This window comes from Rhododendron vialii, chromosome 5a (genome assembly GCF_030253575.1).
Source record: "Rhododendron vialii isolate Sample 1 chromosome 5a, ASM3025357v1".
In the NCBI taxonomy this organism is placed as follows: domain Eukaryota; kingdom Viridiplantae; phylum Streptophyta; class Magnoliopsida; order Ericales; family Ericaceae; genus Rhododendron; species Rhododendron vialii.
This window is the reverse complement of record NC_080561.1, coordinates 2741648-2767094: the sequence shown is the minus strand read 5'-3', so window position 1 is coordinate 2767094 and position 25447 is coordinate 2741648. Positions and strand designations below refer to the sequence as shown.

Below are 25447 nucleotides of genomic sequence, written 5' to 3'. Positions count from 1 at the left end.
CAAGTCTAAAAGCAATTCATTACAAAATATTTTGCAATATTGCTTCCATTGTTAATAATTGCTAAAGTATAAAACGTATAGCTCATGGGTTAGGCATTTTTAAATTCTGAACATTATGCATTAGAGAGTTTCAAATAATAGGACTCAGGGGGGCTGTTGTGCCCAAGGGGCAGCAGCAGCCAGCTGCTCCTCCAAACGACACCGTTTCAGGTTTCTTACACCCCATTCCAACCTTAACGCTATTTTTGTTTGACTTTGGCCATGAGGAAAAAAATAAAGGCCTCTGTTGGTATTAATTTTTTATTTTTGTGGGGACCATTACGAATCCTACAAAAATGTTTCAAATCGCAAGTTATTCTTAAAATATTTTTTTATGGGTTTCTGAAAAAAATTAGCTCAATCCAATGTCGGTAATGGCTCTTTCAAAATTCGTATTGCGCTTTCAGTATTCATCGAGCACCCTACGAATACTAAAACAACCCTTACTGATAGCACATTTTGCTAATTTTTACAGGAACTCGTAAAAAAATATTTTAAGAATAATTTGCAGTTTGAATTATTTTTGTAGGACCCGAATGGGCCCCACAAAAATAAATAGCATGTGTTCTGGTTGTGAGGCCTGTTACAGGTTTTACAAAGATGATTCAAAGTGCAAGTTATTCTTAAAATATTTTTTATGGCCTCCCAAAAAAATTAGCATATTCCGATAGCGGTAAGAGCTGTTTCGAAATTCATTGGGTGTTTCAAAATTCGCAGATCGCCTTACAAATTATGAAAGAGCCCTCACCAATAGTGGATTGAGTTAATTTTTTTCAGGAACCTATAAAAAGACATTTTAAAATAACTTGTGGTTTGAAATATTTTTGTACGACCTGTAATGAGACCCACAAAAATTTTAAAAAATGAATACAAACAGCACTTTTTTTTTCTCATGGCCAAAGTCAAACAGAGTTAAGGTTGGAATGGGGTGTAAAAGCCAAACGGTACCGTTTGGAGGAGCTGCTGGTTGCTGCTGCCCCTTGGGCACAGCAGCCCCCCGAGTCCCAAATAGTAAGTGGTGGCTACTCTTCACATTAGACATCTTATTTCGCCACTGTAATGACAATGTTCAAATATGTGAAACTAAAAATTGAGAATGAAATGATATTCGACATGCCTTAAAAAATTAAAAGTAAATTTATGAAATACGATTAAAAAAATATAAAACAAAATATATATTTTAAAATCTTAAAATTGTAAAAAAAATTGAGTGGGGGCACGTGCCCCCGCTCGTCCCATGCTCCCTCCGCCACTGCGAGCCGTCCATGCTCAGCAATGACGGCTCAGATTTCATTCTTGTGGCCAAGATGAAATCTAAGCCGTCTATTGCCAAACATGGACAGTCTTGACGGGGTATTGTCTACTGGACAATAGGGTCCTGGGTTCCAAAAAAATATCCTATAGTAGAGGTAGGAGATAAACTTCTTTATGGAGGCGGAGCGGCGCAATCCCAACCATCAATTTGCGCAATCAATAGCTGAGAATCGTTTTCAATTTTGACTGATTACAATTAATTGTTACCGGTCATAATTGACTCTTTCAATCCGAATAGTCCAAAAACACGTAGGACGTGCGTGATTGGCCTCCATAAAGAAGGCTTTACGGAATGGTCTGCGAATAAAATTTAACGTCTCTCTCTCTCTCTCTCTCTCTCTCTCTCTCTCTCTCTCTCTCTCTCTCTCTCTCTCTCTCTCTCTCTCTCTCTCTCTCTCTCTCTCTCTCTCTCTGAGTGATTTAACTTAACGTCCTCAACTCTCCTATTGCAAATATGGAGTAATAGGGAGTCACTATTAGGTGCAACCAGATCCAATACAGGTTAGTCTTCAATTACACAAGAAACTGATTTTTAATTTCACTTGTTTCTCTCCGTTTGTTTAGCAGTTTTGGTATGTGTTATTATTTGTAGAGATATGATACGTAATCATGGACACAACTCTAAGATACAACTCCGGACACAATTCCGGAGCCTTGATTTTAAAGTTGTGTTCCTATACTTTTTTATTGTTTGTATTGAAAAACCCTAGCTTACCTAGGTTTGTAAATTTGATATGTTTCAAACTTTTCCAATCATCAACTCACAATCGATATATCAACTCAATCAAACACTGAGTAAAATAAACAGAAGATAACCAGATATGCATGAAAAATCCTAAATGGAAAAAACTACGGGAATGAATCATGTACTAAAACCATTGTACGATTACAAGTGGTTCTTACTCAGTGTTCGCGTATCCTCACCACGAATCCTAATACCTACTTTCCGAATCCAAATTCATCATATCTCTGCATGATTGTCAAATCTTGAATCCTCAAGCCTTTCAAACGAATTGCCTTTCGAACTCCACGAAAGGGTTTTGCGTAGAGATTTAATGTGTTGTAATAGAAAACCCCTTTAGAGCATAGGTAGTGATACACCATCACTAGTCTTCGAGGTGCGCAAACCCTAGCTGCCAAAAGTGTACTGAGATAAGAGATATAAGTTCTGAACTTTCTTTTTTTTGGTGTTGGTCCCAATTTATGACCTAATGGGTTAGTATTTATTGAGAAAATTTTCATGTAGACAAAACATCCCGAGTTGATTGAGCAAAACAGTTTTGGTTTGAGCAAAATCCTCTATCATGTACCGCTGTAAAAAATATACACATCCATGTGAGATTCCATTCCATAACCTAGTACAGACGCTCTAGAAATGAATAAAATAAACGTACAACTCGATAAAAAATAAAACATGTCAATGTGAGTTTTAGTCATGAAAGTGTCAACAAAAAACGAGCTTGGCCTATGGAGCTTATATATGTGTATTATGATACATCACGAAATAAATATATAGAGGAAACAGAACACTTATGACTAGTGAATAATAGAAAGATATACATGATTCAGCCTCATAAAGAAATTCAAACCTATGTGTATAACACGATTTGATCTTATTCTCTTATTTTTTTGCAACAGCAAAAAGAATTTTATTTATCTTATTTTCTTATTAGCTTCATATCAAATTCTATGTTGTTTCAATTACTAACTTTTCGCTGCGGTTATGATCCAAATGGCTGCAGTTGTAGACACACAGAAAATCTTGGAGTTGACACAATGTAAGAAACTTGGTCATGTATTCCCAATCTTCACTGTTGATCTTCCAGAATTTGCCAAGACCTTTGTCATACAGTCGAAAAATGGTTGGTTGCTCCTATTGACATGTCACTGTTGTGAGCAAGTCCCTGGGTGTTCTTGCTAAACCCCTTTACTCGAGTGAAACTTGAGATGCCAAGATTGCCTCGATCATTCAGAGCATACATGTCATCAGGAATTTCCATGCTTGAGGGTACTCCCAATTGTGTAGCCCTCGTTGATTATAATTGTCTCGCAATTGCCCACCCAGACCCAGGTGACAATGCTTGGAAAATTTTCACCATTCCCTTAGAAATTTGGCAACGTATGTTTTTTGTAGACCGTTATTTGTATCTTATTGACAAATATGGACGGGTACTTCATTTCATCATGATTGATTTCACCATGACTAACGGTTTCATGGGAGAGAAAGTTTATGAGTTCGGAATTGAAGAAAAGGGTACGTACTTCCTACAATGCAACAAGGAGATCATAAGGGTTTGTTCAACAACTTCAACTGGCCGCTTGATGCCTTACGGCCGTTTTTGCATGAATGGTTTTGCGGATGCAACATGGGCTTTTTACAAGTACAGCTTTTCAAAAGCAGCATGGGAAGCGTTGGACGATGATGAGATTCGAGGAAAAAGTTGGTTTCTGTCGAATTGTGGTGCGAAATTTGCATCAGCTGCAGAGGAGACTGCAGTCGAGAGAGTTCACTTCCTCTCCAGGTTCTCGAGGAGAGCGAGTTACTGTTTGTTTAGTTGCGATCTTAATTCGCCTGGGAAGGATGCTGTTTACACCCATTTTTGGCCAAAAATCAGAAAATGGATTTACGGGTTAAAAGGTAGTCTCGAGGGTCGAGGCCCTAGCCTTGAAAGACCTTATGACCAATTGCCCACGAATTAGGGCCGATTCTTAAGAAATGATGGGCCTTCCATATAGGTCTAAATCAGTCAAAGGCCTAAGGCTTGAATCAGTCCACCAGGCCTGAGTATTTCGTCCAGGCCTAACCCATATTCCTAGAAGTAACAAAGGCCTAAGAAATGGGCCCAAATCGGTAGAAGCCTTCGTTTTCTCACCAGGCTTGGGCTCAGAAGGCTTACATTGGGCAAAGGCCCATGATTTACCAATAAGTTCAGGCCCAATTGATGAAAGGCCCACTGCTTTAAGAGCATCGTTAAAGCCTTTAATGAGCAATGAGGGGGCCTTAAGCTGCTCACAAGTAGCTCAAAGGCCTTAAATTGCTCACAAGCAGCTCACAAGGAGCTCAAAGGCCTTAAACTGCTCACAAGCAGCTCACAAGTAGCTCAAAGGCCTTAAGCTGCTCACAAGCAGCTCACAAGGAGCTCGAAGGCCTTAAGCTGCTCACAAGCTGCTCAAAGGCCTAGAATATTCCTGATAGGCAGGTCTGGGTAAGCTGCTCACAAGCAGCTCAAGGTCTGAACTGGTGGGACCCCATTCTTCAGCATGAAGCAAGGCTAGAGACAGGTGGCACACATGCAGCCTTTGGAGCTGTTGGTGAATAATTCATGCAGACCTAAGCAAGCTGCTCACAAGCAGCTCATCCAGGTCTGGTTAATCCTTTGTTTCTGGATCCTTCTTCCGTAAAAGATGAACCTCAGAGGATTTATAGGGCCCACAAGTATGCAAGGTCCAATAAAATGGTGGGAAGGCCTGAAGAAGCCTTGGTCTTCAGCATTGGTGGGCCCAAAAGACGTCCAGTCAAGCAGTAGCTGCTCACAAGCAGCTCAAAGGCCTGGATGCTGAAGTTCCTTTTACTCTTTTACAAAGTTTTATGCAGAAAAGAAGGGCTTTTCAGGCATTTACCATTTCCTTGGAGTAAAGGGCACGTTTTTATCAAAGAATAGCCTCGCATTGGAGCATTTTGAAGCAGCTCAAAAGGGACACTTGGCAGCCATGCATGAAGGCCTGTGGAAGCAGCTTGAACAGCTCAAGACCTGGAACATCTGCCTATAAATACCAGAGTTGAAGGCCTTGGCAAAGGTCCACGACCATCAAGCCCCCGGCTTATGCATATTTATTTTTCCTTTATCTTTTATCTTTAGGTCCACGACCATCAAAGCCCATGGCTTATCCAAATTTCATTTCATTTATCTTTTAACTATTTTTATCTTTCGGTCCCCGACCAATCAAGCCCACGGCTTACCCAATTTATCTTTCAATTATCTTTAGTTTCCCGTTCAATCTAGCCAAGCCTAGATTTTATTTCATTTCCTTGTAATCAGACTTTATTAAACCGTTAATGAAGTCCTTTTATTTCTGTTTTAGGCCTTGCTCTACCTTTCTTTCCATTTTTTCATACGATTAGGAAATTTTAAGTCCTTAGCCCGCAAAGGCAAACCACGAACCTCCTCACGGTCTCCACCCTTAGGCCGTGCACTTTCGTTCAGTTAGAAGTCAGATTAAGGCTTCCAGGCCTTGATACAAATTTGGGCAGCAATCCTGCCCTGGCACGCCCGCATCAGGCCTAGAACTGCACTACTCGCTGTTCCTAGGCCAATTTTTACATTTTTCGGAAGAAACAGATGCCCACAGTTATTTCGGCAATCTTAGTAGGAAAAGGACAGCTTGGATCAATATGGGGGGATAAATCTCATCACCCATATTTGTTTACGTTCATTATTCATTTGACAAGGTTGTGATGAGATTTCATTTAGATACCATCTGAAATTTATAAACCTTACTTCCGTGTTTTTAGTTATTACTAGCGGATGCTCATGTCTAAAGGCACGTTGGAATGTAACATATATAATTTCAAATTAAATAAGTAATCCGTTCTATCCATCGATCTGCTCTACGCGATAGATGTAATCACCACAAAGTGTGCGTTAGTTGCCATTTTGATATATATATACGTATATTGGGACGGTTCCGAGAACCTTTTAAAAAACCCCTAAAAAGACATTCCATCTCAGCCCTCCATTTCAAGGGCTGAGATTAAATCCCTCGTTCCTCCCCTGAAACTAAAAACACGCTACCCCTTCTTCTCCTCCCCTCTCGCGTCTGAGAAACGACGCACCAGCAGCCCCCCACCTCTCCACCTCCCTCCACTCCGACCGACGAGCACAGCCGCTGACGACCCACCACCATGCGACGAAGACCCTCTCCATCTGCTCGAGGTAATGCTCTCCCTCCCCCTTTTTCGAAGAAATGGAAAGGAAGGTCGAAGCAGGGTCAAATCGCGAAAATCGAATCGCACCACCGAAGCTCTATTGCCAAGGTCTCTCCTCCTCCTTCTCTCTCTCTCTCTCTCTCCGTTGATGAGCCCTAGATTCTCCATCTTAGGGTTCCAAAATTTGGGAACCCCCAAAAATTAGGGTCTGTCATACACTACGAAATTGGAGATTTTTTTGGGTCCGTTCGATTGGCTAAATTAGATGAGTTGATTGCACAAGAAAGCTGGTTAACGAGCAACGTTGTAAAAATCATTTAATTGTACAAGAAAGCTGGATAATGAGAAACATAACAATGGACAATTTGCACATCTTTCTTTGCAGCCATCTGTTTTGGTGTGATGAAGGTGTTTTGCTTGGCTTTGTTTTTTTTTTTTTTTCACTCGTTTGTTAATTAAATTTTCTATAGCAGAGGGTATATGGATGAGCTGAGAAAAACTCATTATTGAGAATTTAGGCATGCTTGTACTTGGTCAATAAATTTCAGCAATACTCTTCTCCTATGTTGGTTGTATGTTAAGTTTTTTTGGCTTGGAATTTGTAGAGAGACTGGGAGATGATATAGAATCCCTTGGAATATGATATAGACTCCCTTGGAAAATGCAGAGAGGCTGGGAGATGTATAGAATGTAGCCTATGCTTGTTTTGGCTGGGATGGTGATTATGATAAGAAAATGAAGAAAGATATACTGATACATACAAAAAATATGTATATGGGTGTCTTTGAGGATTACCCGATATACCTTCACAACAAAATAACATACCTATCCCTCAAGCCTTCAAATTTGTTTGTGGGTGTGTTTAGGCAAAATTATGTTTGAGATTCTGTGAAAGCAATTGGTGAGGGACATGGCATACCAACTCCCGGTGTTTAAGCCCTACAATTGTTTTTCTTCCCTTATCTTTCCTAAAATTTTGTCATTATAGGTATCCATCACTGCAACCACTGATGGTAGCTGTGAGTCTGTGGTCTTGAGCGATCAACACCAATAGCAAAACCCAACGCCTCAGCATCCTCAAAGGGATGCCAACAACCTAGCTGGGTAACCAACTCTTCTCTTAAAACTCACTCTTCTTTTTCCAAGTTTTGTACTTTTCCTTGGCTCAGGCCTATGTTTTTGTGTTAGTCTTCTCGCAATAGCTGAGGAGACTTTGGTAGAGTTCCTTTCTAAGGCTACTGGAACTGCTGTCGATTGGGTTCAGATGATTGGGATGAAGGCATGATATTAATCTCTTCTTCTGGGCATATCACTTTTTAGTCTTATTTATTTTGCTTAAGCTTCAAAACTCACTAGTCATTTTTGACTTCATTGTAGGCTGGTCCGGATTCTATTGGCATCGTTGCTGTTTCCCGCAACTATTAAATCCTCATCTGTTTGTGTGCCTATCTCTCTGGTTGATTTGCTGGATTGGTTTGCCCAAAATGTCAAAGGCGAGAGCTTCAAGTGCAGAATTATGAAATGTTCATTGGGAGCTGCAGTGTATCCCATCTGGAGGGAGAGAAACTTACAAGTGTTCTAACAGAAAACGATGGCTAGTGATGAAGTTGCTCGGAATGCTGTTAACTCCATGAGGGACTTTCTCAGTTCCATGAGAAGAGTAAAGTTATCCATGGAGAATAAAAGATTGTGTGCTGAATGAGGACTTGTTGATCAATACATTCTTAAGTAAGGAGTAGGTTTTTTTTGCTTTCTAGTAGCCTCCTTTGTGTGGAGTGCCGTTGGTAGTGTCCATGTATAGGTTTGTTTTTTTTTATGTTGTTGCTTTTTCCTTGTAATTCTCCTTAGAAGGTGTATAGCTATATCGTCAGGATAGTATCCTTGACCTTATTTTCGATTTATGGTTTTTGTGATACCATTTGGTCACCTGTAATAAAATGGAGATGTAATTGATTTGGTTTTTCTTGTCAATGGATAGCTTGGTAATTGATTTTGGCCATAAATGTGACTTGCGAATGTTGATTTAGAATGAGAAATGCCTAGCGTGGGCTTGTGCGTAACTTGATGTGGTTCCTATTGTTGTACTGATTGAGACGCTAGACGTCGGGCTAGGACCAAAAATAGGGGAGACTTTGCCAATTTTTTTTCGAAACCTAACTTTTTGAATGGACACGATACAGACACGGGCACTCCAAAAACTAAATTTTAGCACTCCAAAACCAAGTTTGAGATCCCAATATTACATGTCAATACAATGTTACATGTCAATACCAAGTGTAACGATTCAATCTTTCTTACATTCAAGTCCATCCCAAAAATATATCCGTAAACAAAACTTTCATTTAACTTAAAAACTTGTCCATCCCATTACATTCAATTTCATTCCATCCCAAAAATATATCCATAAACGAAACTTTCATTTAACCTAAAAACTTGTCCATCCCATTACATTCAATTCCAAACTGAAAGCACAATAACTACATTACATTACTAAATAAAGCCAACATGCCAAAATACTCCAAGATCATTCGGAGCAATTGGAGTCTTCTACTTGGTCACTATCTGAGCCTTCCTCTTCCTCTTCCTCTTCCTCTTCCAAGTCTATTGAATAAAATTGACAATTAAAAAAAAATAAGATTAGTAAATAAGAACATCTACGTCAATAAGAAAAATAGAATTAGTAATTGAGTAACCTTTGTTAGTTTTACGCATTGGATTCGAAGGACAAGTTCTCTTGTCATGTCCAAATTGAAAGCACATGTGACACTTTCTTTTCTTCTTATTTAATGACATCTCAATATTGCTTTTCAATCTTTCGGACTGTGTAGTAGCGGCTTTGCCCCTGACATCCTTTTTCCTACCCTTGCAAATTGAGATGTTCGGATCCAAAAGCAACATTTGAGACGGCGATGGCTCGATAGATTTCTCGATATCTTTTTCAGCACAAATTTCAATTGGAGACACCTTAGAAACTTCTTGGATCTTCTCGAATAAATCATTCATACCTTTAATAAAAATTTTGTATGCCTCATTTGATGGGGCGGCCAAACAAGCCAATTTTGTAGCTTCTTGACACATATGACTAAGTCTTAATGCCTCAGATGCTTCTTTGCCGTCGTCATGCACCAATCCTTGGAAATCAATTATCCTAAATTTGTTGGCCTTTTGCCTCCATCGTGGAAGAATAAAATGTTTCGGTATTTCATCAATGTCTAATCGAACGAACACTTTCAAAATGTGCGCACACAATATCCCAACAAACTCAAATTGTTGGCATTCACACTTACCCTCATAGGTTTGTGAATCCAATGTCACCTCGAACTTTTCAAGTTCATCATCTTTTGACTTCACTACGAAAGATTGAAAACCATCGCCATTTATCACATTTTCAACTTTGTAGTGAAAGACTTTACTCCATTCATCCTTGAACTTGTTAAAGACATTTCTAGTATATATTTTCCCCGCATGCTTCAACAAAAGGTCATTAACAATCCGAAACTTATGTTCAGACTCAAAATCTTCATCATTTTCCCTTTTCACAATCCTACTCAAGGCTTTCTCATACTTCACCACAAATTCTTTGAGATTTGACGTGTGAGTTACAAAACCATCAAAAAATGAGTTGATGCCCTCACTACGTCCGGTCGTATTCATACCAGCGAAGAATGTACCACGATTATAAACGGGTACCCATGATTCTCGAATATCAAACAACCCTTGAAGCCATTGGTTGCTTTCTAACCCATTTTCCTTCATCAATAACATCCATCTCTTTTCAAAATCCTCTTTCTTGTATGTCCTCCTAATACATTCTTTCATATCCTTCTTGAATTTCGATCTCTTATAGTACACTTGTGACAACTTTTCCACAAATTTCTTCTTAATATGCCAAAGACATAAACGATGACGGGTGTTGGGAAAGACCTTGGCAATAGCTCCTTTCATTCCCAAGTCTTGGTCAATGATGATAGAAGTTGGAGGTCGTCCTCCCATAGCGTCAAGCCATGCCTTAAACAACCATTCAAACGTCGTCTCTGTCTCGTCTTGTATAAGTGCACATCCATACTGTATTGACTACATGTGATGGTTTACTCCCGTAAATGGTGCGAAAGGCATATCATACTTATTTGTTCGATATGTTGTGTCAAATGTGACCACATCTCCAAAATAATGATATGCCATGCGAGATCGATAATCCACCCAAAAAAAATTAACTGCCCTCCCACTTTCATCACATTGAATCGCATAAAAAAATTGTGGATTCTGTGCTTGTTTGTCCTTAAAGTAGTCAAGAACTGATTGTGCATCACCGCAATCTAGGTCTCTATGCCACACATTCCTCAAGTGATTGTAGCAATCCCTATTATCAAAGCCAATGTGCTCACCACCAAAAATTGAAGGAACTTTTGAAACATCTATATTTTCTCTATGAAATGTCTCAGTCAAATTCTTAATTGCTTTCGGCATGTTTCGATTTGACTTCATTTTCATCCTCTTACTTGGAGTCACCAGTGGGTAGTTGTGATTTTCATCAAAACATGTTACTTTCCATTTGCAATTCCATTTGTCATGAATAATCCGCAAAAAAGCCTTGCATCCACATTTAACCGTTGAACAATTTCTATCTCTTTTCTTTGATATCACCTTCTCCTCTTCATCTACCGCATCCACATTTAACGGTTGAACACCCTCCTGCTGCTTTTTTGCAGCATAATTTCCTTCTTTTGTGCAAACAAATCGCACCCTAGTGACTTCATTCAACCTATTTCGTCCTTTGTCTGAACCTCGAGTACGAATCCAAAACCCATTTTCTTGACCATAACGTTCATAGTAATTCCGTGCTTCTTCAATTGTCTCAAAATACATTCCAATTGTCGGTGTTTTAAACTCTTCCTCATTGTTATCTAGAGTCTCCGTATCCCTAACTTCAACATCATCTAAAGCCTCTAGCTCCATTGTTCACCTTTCAATTGCCTGCAAAGAAGAAAGTAGTATCCATTACAAAAATACACATACATATCATACCCGTACGTGTAGTCACAAAATAAAGCACCGCTGGTAATGAAGAAGTAATTCAAGGATTTGGCGACTTAAATAAATAAAAGCCAAATACGAGTGAAGGAAAATAATAGGACCAAACATGTTAATACCAAGTCCGAAGACCAGATTTTTTTTATCAACAGTATGCACGAAATTACTACTATTATATAGGAATACAGTCAATGTTGATACTCTCTAAACACCAATCCAGAGACAATTAAACAGCAACCCATAATGGGAAAATCTATATTTGTAGAACCAAATTTGATTTACTTGGAATGGTTCAGTGAAGGTAACCTCTTGGTAATGGCGACTTATTCTGATGTTGTGGTTATGGTATGGTTCAGTGAACATTAGGTAAGATTGTTCCATTCAAACCGAGCCAAAATCTAAACAAGTTCAACACTCGAGCGATCCCCAAAATTTTCAAGGGCCGCAACTTTAAGACCCACAGGCACATGAACTTCGAAGAACCACATGAAAATGAATTTGCTATAGAAAGTTCAATTCCCATTTTCCACGTAATTTACTCTGTTCACAAAAACCAAAAAATCGTTTTGCGAAAACCCAAATCAAAAAGCAGAATTTATCTTTTGTATTATAGAAGCACATTAAAAAAAAACAACTGTATAAAATAAGACCACCAAATTTCAAGCTATCTCCTCTTGTTCTTTTACAAAAGAAACTCGTGTGTGGAAATCACCCCTTACCTAATTACACCCACTTGTAATCGTAATTATATTTTCCCCCGACAATCCGAAGGGATAATGGAGTAATAATGGTAGTAGTAATCAAAAGCTTAATCACAAACCAAAACTCAACTCAAAAAAATATGTGGACTTTCAAAACAGGTGAAGATTACTGCTTGATTAGCCCGTTCAATCTTGAAACATTTAAGGTGCTCTGTTGGTTAAGGTTGGAAGCAGTTTGTTTTGTGTTGAGAGAGACAGTGAGAGAGAGAACTTGTTCTAACCGTGAGAGAGCCCGGCGGTGGTGGCTGTCACCGGAGGTGGTGGGTCGTTCGTCGGCGGTGGGGTCGTCGGTCCGAGTGGAGGGCGCTGGAGGAGTGGGGGGCTTTGGGTAGGACGGGATTAGGGTGGGAGAAAGGGGGCTAGCGTGTTTTTAGTTTTATGGGAGGAATGAGAGATTTAATCTCAGCCCTTGAAATGGAGGGCAGAGATGGAATGTTTTTTTAGGGGTTTTTTAAAAGGTTCCCGGAACCGCCCCGTATATATATATATATATATATATATATATATATATATATATATATATATATATCTATCTATTTGATCATAAAAGGCAATATTTACAAAGAGATATTCTTTGTATCTTTTACTAAAAAAGAAATGATTCGATGGTTATAAAGTTAGCAGGAAGTGATCTAATGGTTATAGAAATTGCTCTCATTCATATGTTTTCCCTAAAAAGCGAGGGCAGAAATGTTTAGATTCATTAGAAGAATATGCTCTATATCTTACATTTTTACAGAAACCGCTCTGTTTTATTTAGAAAAGTCTTGAGTTTATTTAGGGTCAAACGTACCTAAAGGGGAAAAAGAAGAAGAAAAGGTCTAACACCACAAAGAGAAAGGTTTGTTGGAATTCACCAGCCACGTTTGAGTAGTTTTGAAGGGATCCGGAAGATGAGGGCAAAACTTTCTGACTTGGTGAATTTTGACGGACCCGGGGACCCTGCCGAGCGGCACCCCTGCCGAGCGGGTGCCGAGCGGCCAATCCGGCCGTTCATCTCGGAATCAACGGCCCGAATCGAAACATCTTTTTCCTTTTCTTTTTCTTTTTTTTTAAATCCGTTCGGTACCTTTACATCCGGGCCATCCAAAACACTTTTGGACGGCCGAGATGTGCTCGGCACCGCTGCCAAGCACCTCTGCTTGGCAGCATCTCCCAATCCGAATTTTTTTGACATTTACAAAGGAGTTTTAAAAGGGAGGTTTTACTGCTGGTTGTGAGATCCTCCTGGTAGTGATAGATCGAGTTTTTGCTGCTATGGCCAACCATCTTAAATTCTACTAATAAATACCTTGGTAAGAGGGATAGAACGTTTCAGTTGTTCTCCATGATCCGGCGGCGATGAATACACAATTGCGCTACTAGAATTGCCACTCCAGATGAAATCGAAACAGGGTTGTTTAGTGAAGAAATTGTCCTCGCGTGGAAGTATTGAGGGGAAAACGAGGGCCTCGGCGGCTTTTCTGCCGGGTGAGGAATAGGAGAAGCGTGAAGATTAATGACGAGAAGAGTTGAATCATCATGGATTTCCAATTTTGCCACGATGGAATCAAGTTTTTCGCGTACAAAGATTTCCATTGTTGAATGAACAGATTACATCCACGATGGTTGATGGCAAAAGGAGTTGCAGAGCATATTGATTCCATTGATTCAACAATGGAAAGCTCTGCGCGTGAAAACTTGATTTTGTCTCAACGAAATAGGAAATACACGATGATTCTACTCCGGTTACCGTTAATCCTTCATGCTTCTCCTATTCTTCATAGTTAAAGATATCAATGATTCCGGTAGAAAAAACCCGCCAAGGCTCCCGCTTCACCCCAATACCTCCATGCGAGGTCAATTTCGTCATTCAACAATCCTGTTTCGACTTCGCTTGGAGCGGCAATTCTAGCGGCCCGATTCCATCCATCGTCAGCCGGATCATGGAAAACAAACCGCGACGTTCTATTCCTCCTACCAAGGTATCGATTCATGTGATTTCGATCTTACGAGTTTGTGCTCTTCCTTTGAGCTGGAGGATTTTTTGCTCTTCACAACGAATCCCTGGCTGTACTGGGATGCTTCCCAATCCCGACGTCAAGCTTAGGTTAGCTATTTGTTTTTGTTAACCACTGTTTTTTTTTTTTTTATACAGAAAATCCTTTTAATGGAGCTTCCGTGAACAGGGGTTTACGAAGGTGAATCGCGTACGTCCATTCCAGCTTTGGACGGACCGGATTTAAATGAAACTTTTGAAAAAGTTTCATTTAAATCCGGTCCGTCCAAAGCAGGAACGGATCGATGGCCCTGATCACGCGCATCCGTGAATGTCTTATTCATGGCTGCTCCATGAATAAGACAATCTCGTTTTTTTTTATTTTAAAAAGGGCAAATCATCCCCTAATTTATTAGAGCATCCTTATTGTAATAAACAAATGAACGTGGATAAGCAAATTTGACAACAATGCTAAAAAAATATCCTCCATTGTAATAACCAAAGTTATAAGTCTTTTAGCAAATAACCAAATTCTACCCATTCTATAATTAAACTTAACAACTTTTACTAATAACCAAAACTCAATAACTCAAAAACACCCCACATTGGAATCGTTTCATCGAGATGAATAATTATTTGGTGTGGTCGAGTGCATGATTGGAACTCGTTTACCATTGGACAGATGTGCATTGTGGGGGGGATTTTTTGGTTAGGGATGCAAAAATAATCAATGTAGAGGTAGAGGTTTTAAAGTTTGATTATAGACTAAATGGATAATCAGATGCTGACGTGACAAATTTTGATTATTGGTTTTGATTATTACCACCGTAGATGCTCTTAGTTGGGGACAATGTTTTTGCTTTAACCCCGTTTCTGTTGTGTTATTTTTTGCTACAGTTGAGGGTCTCACATTTGCACTCTGATTAATACGACACTTGAAAAGAAATGCACAAAAAGGTATAGCAAGATGGAAAATTCAATCACGGGCGTGTCGGGTCTCTGCCATGGATTAAGTCATGTGATGGGCATGCATGAACGCGAACAAAAATAGGAGTGAGAGCGTCAAAAATTATTTCAAAAACATTCCAAACTATGAATTGTAAGAACGGTGTCTAGAAGTAAGAACGTAAAGTCAAAATTTAGACCGTATCAGCTTATCCTACCAAAAAATATAAATCTATATTATAAAACAGAACGGTCTTTCCACCAAAATCAAATATAAATGCATCTACACTCGTTCAATCGTACTTCGTGATAAGGTTATAGTCGTTGGATCAAATGAATGAATGTTTCCTAAAGTAAATAATGAATATTTGGAAGAAGGATGAAAGGAAACCTAAAATTGTGATTGCCATCTGATGCCGTGATTGAGACAAATCTTCGGCTGACTTTCAGTTGTGCTCAGAAGGTAATATTGGTAATCTAAATGGCAAGATTGATTTATAATTAAGCAACATACCTTTTTAAAAAATTCAGTGCATGCCCGATAAGGAAAGAGGCAAGGAGAGAGGGCCAAATCAATAATTAATCTCGATAATATTGGTTATCAAAAAAAAGGTAATGAACCCTTTACTTTCTATAATTAATTCTTCCCATGCAATAATTTTTACAAAGATGATACTCACACAATAATTCAAACACAACAACTTACACAACCTTTCACATATATGTGGGACCCACACATAGTTGTGCGTGTGGAGCCCACATGCATGTGAGAGGTTGTGTAAGTTGTTGTGTTTGGATTGTTGTATGAGTATCATTTTTGTAATTTTTATACAGCTGATATTGACTTCTTCTGTGATTTTCACAGGTTGGAGCTCAAAATGGTAATAAACTATTTTCCTATTTCTAGATTCAATTATGGAAATCACCTAAATTCTATAGCAACTTTTGCCATTCTTCTTCTTTACTTTCTCTACCTGTCACACCCCGCCCCGCAAACGGCACCCAATGTGGGCCCAAGTCGGTGAAACCACGTGGCATTTCACACAGAAGACCAAACCATACCTCACATCCTGTCAGAAATAAATACCCAGCGGAAGACTTATCACCTTAACATAATAAAATGAGTCAACGTATTGACCAACCAACCATGACATCGCACTACCAAGAAACAACATCTGCATTATAGCACTTTAAAAATTCTATATTTCAACACATCCACCAACAAATTACTTACAACTTGAATAAACCAACTTCATCATCAACCACCTACAACAAACTCGACCATCCACAACGTCCAAGACTAACCTCAAATAGAACGCCAACCACCGACCAAACTTCATTACAACCTATACAATTTAAAAACTTTAACTATCCTTAGTTACAACTCCTTACAAATTAAATTATTTATTAGTTAAGGCACTCGATAATAACGTAACTAAAATCCCACCTGACGCTAGCAAAACACCTCAATACGACGATCGGTAGTGGACCCATTCTAAGCAACCTGCTACCTGGCAGACCAAAAAGGAAAACCAGAGTGTGTGAGATATAGAAATACTCAACATAATACCACAATACCCGAAGAAATATCAACATGAATACACATCACCAATGTAACTGAAGTGCTAGAATGTATACAACGGTTATAACCAACACATCCACCCAACTGAGCAATAATAATCAATGCACAACAATATGAATGTAATCACATCACATGCAGTAGCACGTCTACCATATCCCATGAACCCAAGATAAGGTGTCCCACATACCATGCTCCCATCCATCGACAATTAGCCGACATGGCATACGATATGATATGCCTCACACGTTAACTTTCGGCGGTTCAATCAACACTCATCAGTATGCATTTTCAGCAAACACGCATATCACAACCAAATCTCGTGTCCCACACGCCATGCTCCCAACCATCGTCCATTGAACGATATGGCTTACGACATAGTGTGTCTCACACTTAAATATTCACAACATATCAAAAGTTAAACAATAATAGCATGATATACACCCCTCACTACAATATCTCATTAAAAATAATCATATCGAAAGTTAATCACGAATAGCAAGATATACACTCACCACCACAGCAATATTATATGGAGAAGAACCATATCAAACACACTCACCTTTGTATCGACCGAGGTATGCCAAACTTACGATTTCGGAACCTCCCCAATTTACTAGCTTGTTACCTAGTCACAAGCTAACCATATCAGTTTATTGAACGTTACCGCTTCCGCCAACTCCTGAAAATAATCTATAACACTAACAATAGATTAACGATGCTTAACGCATACAAGTTTGTCCATCTTAAAGGTTTATAACTGTCCCCAAACAAATGTAACACTCAAACAGCACATCACCCCTACATTTGGTTTGAAATCTACGACTAGCCTATCGTATTCTATGTGTAACTTTTTATAGGGTTGAAACCAGATCATGAAATCACCACCATTAGAAAGTACACCTCCGGTACATGAATTTTGATATAAAATTTGTTAAAAACGGAGTCCGGACGATAAAGTTATGCTGGTCCAAAGTTACACAAAAATCTGTCCAAAATCACAGATTCTGCACGACTATCAACTTTAAACCCATAAAACACATAGTTCAATTAAAAGTAATTGAAATACCGAAATATTCGGAGCGGGTATTACACTACCTCTCTCACCACACCACCTAAATTTGCTTCGAAACTACTATCATTTTTTTGAGGTGAGTTGAGCCATCATTTTATTAACAGTTGAGTTCTTTTTTACAATCAAGTTTTTCTTTTCTTTCTTGGTGTCCTTTTGAACATGCACAAAACTTCTTTTTAATTAGTTGGCTCTATCATGTTGACCGTAGGGTGTCACTATCCAACCATCTAATTTCATCGACTGTCTATGATTTTAGGTGCCATTATTTCTGTTGAATTAATTCTTCTATCTCATGGAATTAATACGTTTTGCTTTTGTTACTATTGTTGTTTTACTAAATATCAAAAGGCATAGTTTTGTGAAGTTTTTTGAAACTTAAACAGGTATGCTAAATTAAAAAGGTGCTAAATTGCAATCATGGGTCATCATGAAGTAAAACCACAAATTTTGGTAAGAAAGACATTGGAAGGTGTAAAATTTGAGTTTTTATGGTCTTCTCTTGAAAGGTGTAAAATTGGTGTCCCATTTACAGGATGAATAGTGAGAATGAAATTAATATGCATCCTGTGATTGAAATAGTCGAGTAACATGAAGATGCTCAAGTAACACAGTTGAAAAGCGAAATATGGAAGTTGACCATATAAATTGCGCTTTTCAGTCTGCTAACAATACAGAATTTCTTTTGTTTATATAAATAGATGAAGAAATAAATGTGCCTCCCGTGAATGCTCATGAGGTAAATGAAGAGAAAAAAGTAAAAATTGACCCACCAAATGGTATGCATTTATAAAAATAGTGACACGCAGTAGAGTTTTTTTTGTTACTAGACTCCAAAACAAAAACAAAAAACAAAATCAATGTTTGAAATACTTTCATCTTTTATCTGAATTTCAGGCAATCAAATCTCTCATTATTGTGGTGATGTGATTCTTTGTCTTTATTGATGTTTACAATTATTATTTTTAGTAGCGAATTTAATTTTTTAATCGTTTCTGGCTTTGCAGACGTAATCCTATGATTCTGTGACCGTAAAAGCTTGAAGGACATAGCTCTTGGTGATTATGTTCTCCATTTGTATGTTAAAATGGTGTTGTTGACACTATTGTTCATTATTTTTTTTGTGGATTTGAGATGTTATTTGACTCCGTTTTATATTTTTTCAATTGAATTTAGGCGTTCGATATTTTATTTCTATCATCGTTGCTCTTTCTTACAAATTGAGAGAAAACAAAGAAATACACTCCTATGAAAGAATTGGTGGAAAAACTTTAGAAATTAAACCCCCTCTCCCTTTCAATTTCATGCCTTTAGACCTTGGGTCAGGTTAAAGTATGGGTTGTGTGCATGTTTCGTGTATTATGTTTTTTTGCACTGCACGTTCCGTGTATTATGTTGGTTCAGTGCAATGGTTTTTTTGACCTTTAGCTGGTGATTTGGTTTCTATGGTGGCCTCAAATTTGGTGGGTAGCCTTCAGGTATTGTTTCCTAGGCTGCTGATCATGAAAGCAAAATGAAACCCTTTTTATTCTTACATTTACATTAATGCTGATTTGTTCTAAATTCAATAGGCTACGTTGTTTTGAAATGTCTTTAAGTGGTATTAACTTCATGAATGCTCTTTGATTTTGAATAACAGCTTCTAAAACTAATTTCTTGCTATTGACTATATCTTTCTTGTGATTTATGCAGAAAAAAAATTGGGTTTGCTTGATTCTTTGAATATTATCTTTGATTGAGCAAGCAATTTTAGTGTTGATGGTGCAAGAAAATTCTACATTATTTTGGGTCAATGCTTCTGAAATAGTGCCTTTAGGTATAGGTTCAATGTTCAGTTTTGAAACCTTAAATCAAAAGACACGACACATCAGTGTATAGTTTTTAATCGTAGAACCTGTACTAACATTGGAATGACACCTTTTGTAAATAACATGTTTTTGTGTGTTCTTTTTATATATCTCCTCATGGCACACATTCTCTTAGTTGCATATCATTTTTTTTTTCATTGAGTTTGTGCATGCGCACAAGTTGGAGATCGGTAAGTTGTTTTTCTTCTTTATTTCCTGATTCAAGTTAACTAGGTCAATGAATATGCTTGGATTATTGTTTTCGCATAATTGGAATCGGTGGGCAATGGGTTGATATTTGCACGTGAATCCAGTAGCATATTTGTCTGAGCTGATTATAAAGCAGAGTGGTTTCTATTGGAAATTTCTAGATATATAAATAAGACTCTACAATCGTTAGATCACTTCATGTTAATACAGAGAATATTATCCTAATAAATCTATTTCTCTCTACCCTTACTTTTTAGGCAAGGGATCTCTATGTAAAATAATGTTGCCTTATATGATCAAATAGAAAAATATGTCAAAACGGTAACTTACGTTATATCCCGGCGTATCTTTAGGCACAGATATCCGCTAGTATAATAGTAATATAACCTTAGGCATGACACAACACGCTCAGAAAGCATAAGTAGGGTTTCATTCCCTCAAAATAGGGTTTCATTCACTTGAGGGTGGGTCGTACACAATCTTGTGACGCTATGTTGTGGTGTTGGCTTTGGGGACACCAAAAAATATCCAAGGAGAGGTAGTTCAGCAGAATCAGCACATAAAAGAATGCTGCGTTTTAGGGTTACCGTCTCTCTCTCCTCTCTCTCAGTGATTTAACTTGACGTCCTCAACTCTCCTATTCCAATACAGGTTAGTCTTCAATTGCACAAGACCATGATTTTTATTTCACTATTTGTTTCTCTCCGTTTGTTTATCAGTTTTGGAATGTGTCCTTATTTGTAGAGCAATGATACGGAATCACGGATAAAACTCCAAAACACAACTCCGGACACAACGGCTAGGGCACAGCTGTGTTTTAAAGTTGCGTTCCTATACTTTTTTGTTGTTTGTATGGCGTATTATGATACAGAGAAAGATAGAAAACTTACATAGAAAGATATACATGATTCGGCCCGTTAAAGAAATTCAATCCTATGTGTATAACTCGATTTGAGCATCTTATTCTCTTATTAGCTTCATATGGAATTCTATGCTGTTCAATCACTAACTTTTTGCCGCGTTGTTGATCCAAATGTCTGCAGTTGTAGAAACAGGAAATCTTGGAGTTGACACAATGGAAGAAACTTGGTCATGCATTCCCAATCTTCTTATATGGATGATTATGAAACGTTTGCGATTTACCGACAATCTGCGCTTATCTGCTGTTTGTAAGCCCTGGTTGAACGCCTTCTGTAATTTCCAAAGAGAAGGACAAGTCCCAACATTACCTGGGTGTAATTTTCCATGGCTGATGATCACTAAGGATCATCGGGGAAGCGAGAGGGAGTTTTTCAGTCCATGGACTAAAACCAAATTCACTGTTGATCTTCCAGAATTTGCTCATACCTTTGTCCTACATTCGAAAAATGGTTGGGTGGTCTTATTGACATGTGAATGTTGCGAGCAAGTCCCTCGGGTGTTCTTGCTAAACCCCTTTAATCGAGTGAAACTCGAGATGCCAAGAAGGCCTCCGCCTTTCAGAGCACGCTTGTCAGCAATTTACATGCTTGAGGGTACTCCCAATTGTGTAGCCCTTGCTGGTCCTTACCGGCCACTTCCCCGGGGACTTATCGCAATGGCCCACCCAGGTGACGATGATTGGAAAGTTTTCACCATTCCCTCTGCAGTACTTGATCAACGTATCGTGCACATGTTTTTTGCAGACCGTTATTTGTATCTTATTGACAACTACGGACGGGCACTTTGTTTCAACACGATTGATTTCACCATGACTAACGGTTTCAAGGGAGAGAGTGTTAATGAGTTTGGAACTGAAGACAGGGATACGTACTTCCTACAGTGCAACAACGAAGTCATAAGGGTTTCTTCAACTGGGTTGATTCCGTATGGCCGTTTTTGGATGTATGGTTTTACAAAAACAGCATGGGGTTTTTACAAGTATAATTTTACGAAAGCAGCTTGGGAAGCAATGGACGAAGATGAGATTCGAGGAAAGAGTTGGTTTCTGTCAAATTGCGGGGCTAAAATTTCATCAGCTGCAGAGGGGACTCCAGTCGAGAAAGTTCACTTCCTCTCCAAGCTTAAAAAGAAAGGGAGTTACTGTTTGTTTAGTTGAGATCTTAATTCGCCGGGCAAGGATGCCCACAGTTATTTCGGCAATCTTAGTAAGAAAAGAACAGTTTGGATCAATATGGCGTGATCAATACCCGTTTGTTCATTGCTATTCATTTGACTAGGTTGTGATGAGATTTCGTAAAAACTGAATATCAGTTCATTTAGATGCTCTATAAAATTTATAAACCTTACTACCGTCTTCATTACTGTTTTTAGTTATCAATATCCTGTTTTATGGAATATTTTGTTTGTGTTTTTTTGATGTTACAGAGAGCTTAGAGACTAGATATTGAATGCCTGGGGTATGTGCTTTTGAAAAACAAAGGTTGTGAAAGGATGACAGTATAGTATGTTGGCTATGCAAGTAGGTATATAAAGGGCGGGGCGGGTAACTCGAGTACACCGCCTTATGCTCATCCCTTGGAAGCATTTGTTAATAAATATACCACGTCGAAGAGAAAACTCCATACATAAATACGATTATCGGGGAAAAAAATGTCGAATAAATAAGTTGATATTCAGGGCACTACAAAGGATACCTGGCCCATCAAAAACCAAGGGGTATATCTCCTGCTGCTGGTAACATAGACTTGGATCCTGTAACTCTCATGCCTTTGTGTTCTTCGCACCTCTTTCTTCCTACCTCAGGTCGCCTTCTGCACACGGTTCCATTTTTCAAATCAACCCCACAAATAGTGCCCGTTTCGTTCATAACTGCACTCTCTGAGAGAACTAGAGAGTAGCTTGTATGAGGTTTATGGGACCTTGTAATCTTTCTTCCTTTGTGCTCTTCACATCTTTTTCTCCCTTGGACCGGTTGTTGTCTACACAGAGCGCCATCGTCTGAGGTGATTCCACAGATAAGAAAGGAATTGTTGCCGACGGGAAAACTATCGGTAGCCGGTTGAAGCTTCACTTTGTCATAGCAGAAACTTGTAGCATCAACACCAGAATCAATAGGTGATTTCTCATCTATAATCAACTTTGAGGTCAAAGCGTTACTTTCATCCCTTTGTGCCCAACACACCTTTTCCTTCCTTCAACTGGTATCCTCCTGCAAATAGATCCATGACCTAAGGCCACCCCACATATAGTAGCATGGTCCTTGTCTATACCATATTTAACTGGAACAAGTCTAGGCCGTGATCTGCCTATTTTGAGAATTCGAGAGAGGAGATCATTGTTCTCCTCATTGCATTATGTGTTGGATCCTTTTCCCAATATAATCGGCTTGCAGGCTTCAATTTTGATACCTTTTTCCTTCTCCTGGAAAGTCAAAAGCTTCCTCACAATAGCGGGAAACCGGGTACTTGGTGAAGTGCATCGATCAAGTTTTTGGAGGATATCGTTAGGGCAGCGAACACCATTACTGCCTTTGTTCCATGCATAATCAAATGTGTCAAGGAGCTGAGCTTCTGTTTTTTCAGCATTGCTCTTATTCTTCATCTGTTAAACATTTAGAAAAGGGAACACAAAAAGAAAAATGGTTAAAATTCTGCAAGCTGACATACACTACTGGGGGTTCTAAGTCACATTATATATTGTTAGAAAAGGAAACGCGAAAAGATAAATGGTAAAAATTCTGCAAGCTGACATAGACGAAAGGATAAATAAGCATGTGTAGTACAATGAGATGTAATGGTAACATAACGAACTGAGTTTTATGTGACCATACGCATTCATGTGTCAGTTAGTTTGCGAACAAGTTTTCTGCATGCACCATCTGCTGATTCTGCTCTAGTCTCTGATCAAGTGGATGTCCCAATCTTCTACGCCATTGCCTAACATGAGATGTTGTCGACCTTTTTATTTGACGACTCATTTGCAGTGGATAAAGATGAAGATTAATGTGAAACCGCAACAGCAAAGTGGTATAGCCCCCCTTGCTACCCTCACCAATCTTCTTCCTGCCCCCTGTCCTTACCCTGGGAGTACTGCTTTTAGCGAAGCTACGGCTAGGTCAGGTGGGTCTGTTACCATCCTTCCTTTCATACGGTGAAGCAAACCTTCCCATTAGATCGCTACTAGGAAATCGAAGCTTGCTCGATGCATATTTTTCCATTCTTGATAATAAGCTGGCTGATATCTTTGCATATTCAAAGTCGCAACATTGCTTCTTCTTTTTTTCTTTCTTGCTCTCTCTCTCTCTGTATATATACGGAAATTCTACTTTATCTCTGCTTTTAATTCCTAACTTACTTTATTTGATTCATGATTGGCATGGTTCCAAGCCCAAGTTGTGACTGGTACACATAACTTCTTGTTCCCCGTCCCTCCCTTGCTGGACTGTCCGACTATCTGATCAGCCTAAGAACAGCTACCAAAACAAAAGGTAGGAAGAGCAAGTGCAAGCTAAGGTCTCAGTTTCTTCTGTTGCGATTACCACTTGTTGGTTTGAGAAAGTTACTGGAAGACAATCCTTACTTTTTGGTGGTGGTAAAATAGAATGCTTGGTTTCGGGAAACTAAACCGGAAGTCACTTACTTAATGTCAACTAGGATCCCTTCAGACGGCTTCTAAGTTTCTAACCCAATTTTTTCCTAGAAACACTGCAGAATCTGCGGATCATATACTGAGTTACGATGAACTTGTTCAACAGACACAATTATGGTGCTCATCATCAGTTTATACGAAGTTAGTATTTTAACATTACTCTTTTATGGAAGAGGCAAGTAGTTCTAATCATGCACACTTGCAGAGAAGCTTAGCATGCATAGAGCAATCACAATGTGTTAAAACAGAGCAAAGCGAAGAGTTTATCGGATATAGGCATAACAATCAAATGAACAAAAGAAAGATATCACATCATATCTTGTCTTTGATCCCGCCAAACTCTGTTATCATGTTGCCAAACTTCTATAAATACTTCTGTACTTATAGCCTAATTAGCCACCAATGACAAAAAACTAATAAATTCTTATCATTCTTTTGAAGCGGCAACAAATATGATACGTAGGAGTTAATTATTTGGATAATCTCACCTACTTTGCTAATTATTCCATATAGCTATCCTCTAATCATTGTCATTAAACATCTCCCAAACCCTGGACGTATGGAGTCCCCCATTTACAACGCGCTGTCGTTTCGCGTCATAACTGCCCCCAAACCAGCCAATCAAATTGTCTTAACCAAGTTCTCTATCTAGTGCATCATGCAATTTTCACTCACTCGTACCAATACCATCACCACCCTTAATTTTCAAAAGTCAAACATTCCAATGACGCCACATCATCATCTCCGTCGATCTTCACATTTCGTGCTCCCCAATTTGAAAAATCGCAAAGTTAACCACGGATTAATCAACCAAACCACCATTGGTTACCTTTTTACCAATCCGGTTAAAAGCATGTGGTACCCATAGTTTCATTACAATCTCGGCCGTTTGTAAGGAATCCTACTTCACCGACAAAGGATTCCTTACAAACAGCCAAGATTATCTTGAAATTATGGGTACCACGTGCTCTCAACCTGAACAGTAAAAAGGTAACCAATGGTGGTATGGTTGATTAACTCGTGGTTAACTTTGTGATTTTTCAACTTGGGGATCACGAAATGTCAAGATCAACGGAGATGGATGTTGTGACGTCGTTGGACGTTTGACTTTTGAAAATTAAGGGGGTGATGGTATTCTTTTTCACGGGGATGATGGTATTCATACGAGTGAAAGT

At 38.7% G+C, this 25447-nt stretch overlaps 2 protein-coding genes and 1 long non-coding RNA gene across 3 annotated transcripts in view; all 3 read right to left on the bottom strand.

The window, feature by feature from the left end:
• Positions 1 to 8917: 8917 nt before the first annotated feature.
• Positions 8918 to 10273, bottom strand: LOC131326897 (protein FAR1-RELATED SEQUENCE 5-like). The gene has a single exon (XM_058359804.1). The coding sequence runs from the start codon at positions 10271 to 10273 to the stop codon at positions 8918 to 8920; it is 1356 nt and encodes a 451-aa protein (XP_058215787.1).
• An 81-nt stretch (positions 10274 to 10354) lies between these two features.
• LOC131326896 (protein FAR1-RELATED SEQUENCE 5-like) lies at positions 10355 to 11236 on the bottom strand. Its single transcript, XM_058359803.1, has one exon. It carries the CDS (start codon positions 11234 to 11236, stop codon positions 10355 to 10357), a length of 882 nt encoding a protein of 293 aa, XP_058215786.1.
• Positions 11237 to 13559: 2323 nt separating this feature from the next.
• LOC131327306 (uncharacterized) overlaps positions 13560 to 25447 on the bottom strand; it is a 27251-nt gene continuing 15363 nt past the window's right edge. The window contains exons 3-4 of the long non-coding RNA XR_009200261.1: positions 22319 to 23225; positions 13560 to 14122 (exon numbers count right to left, since the gene is read on the bottom strand). This is a non-coding gene — a long non-coding RNA (uncharacterized LOC131327306). The remainder of the gene's footprint in view (positions 14123 to 22318; positions 23226 to 25447) is intronic.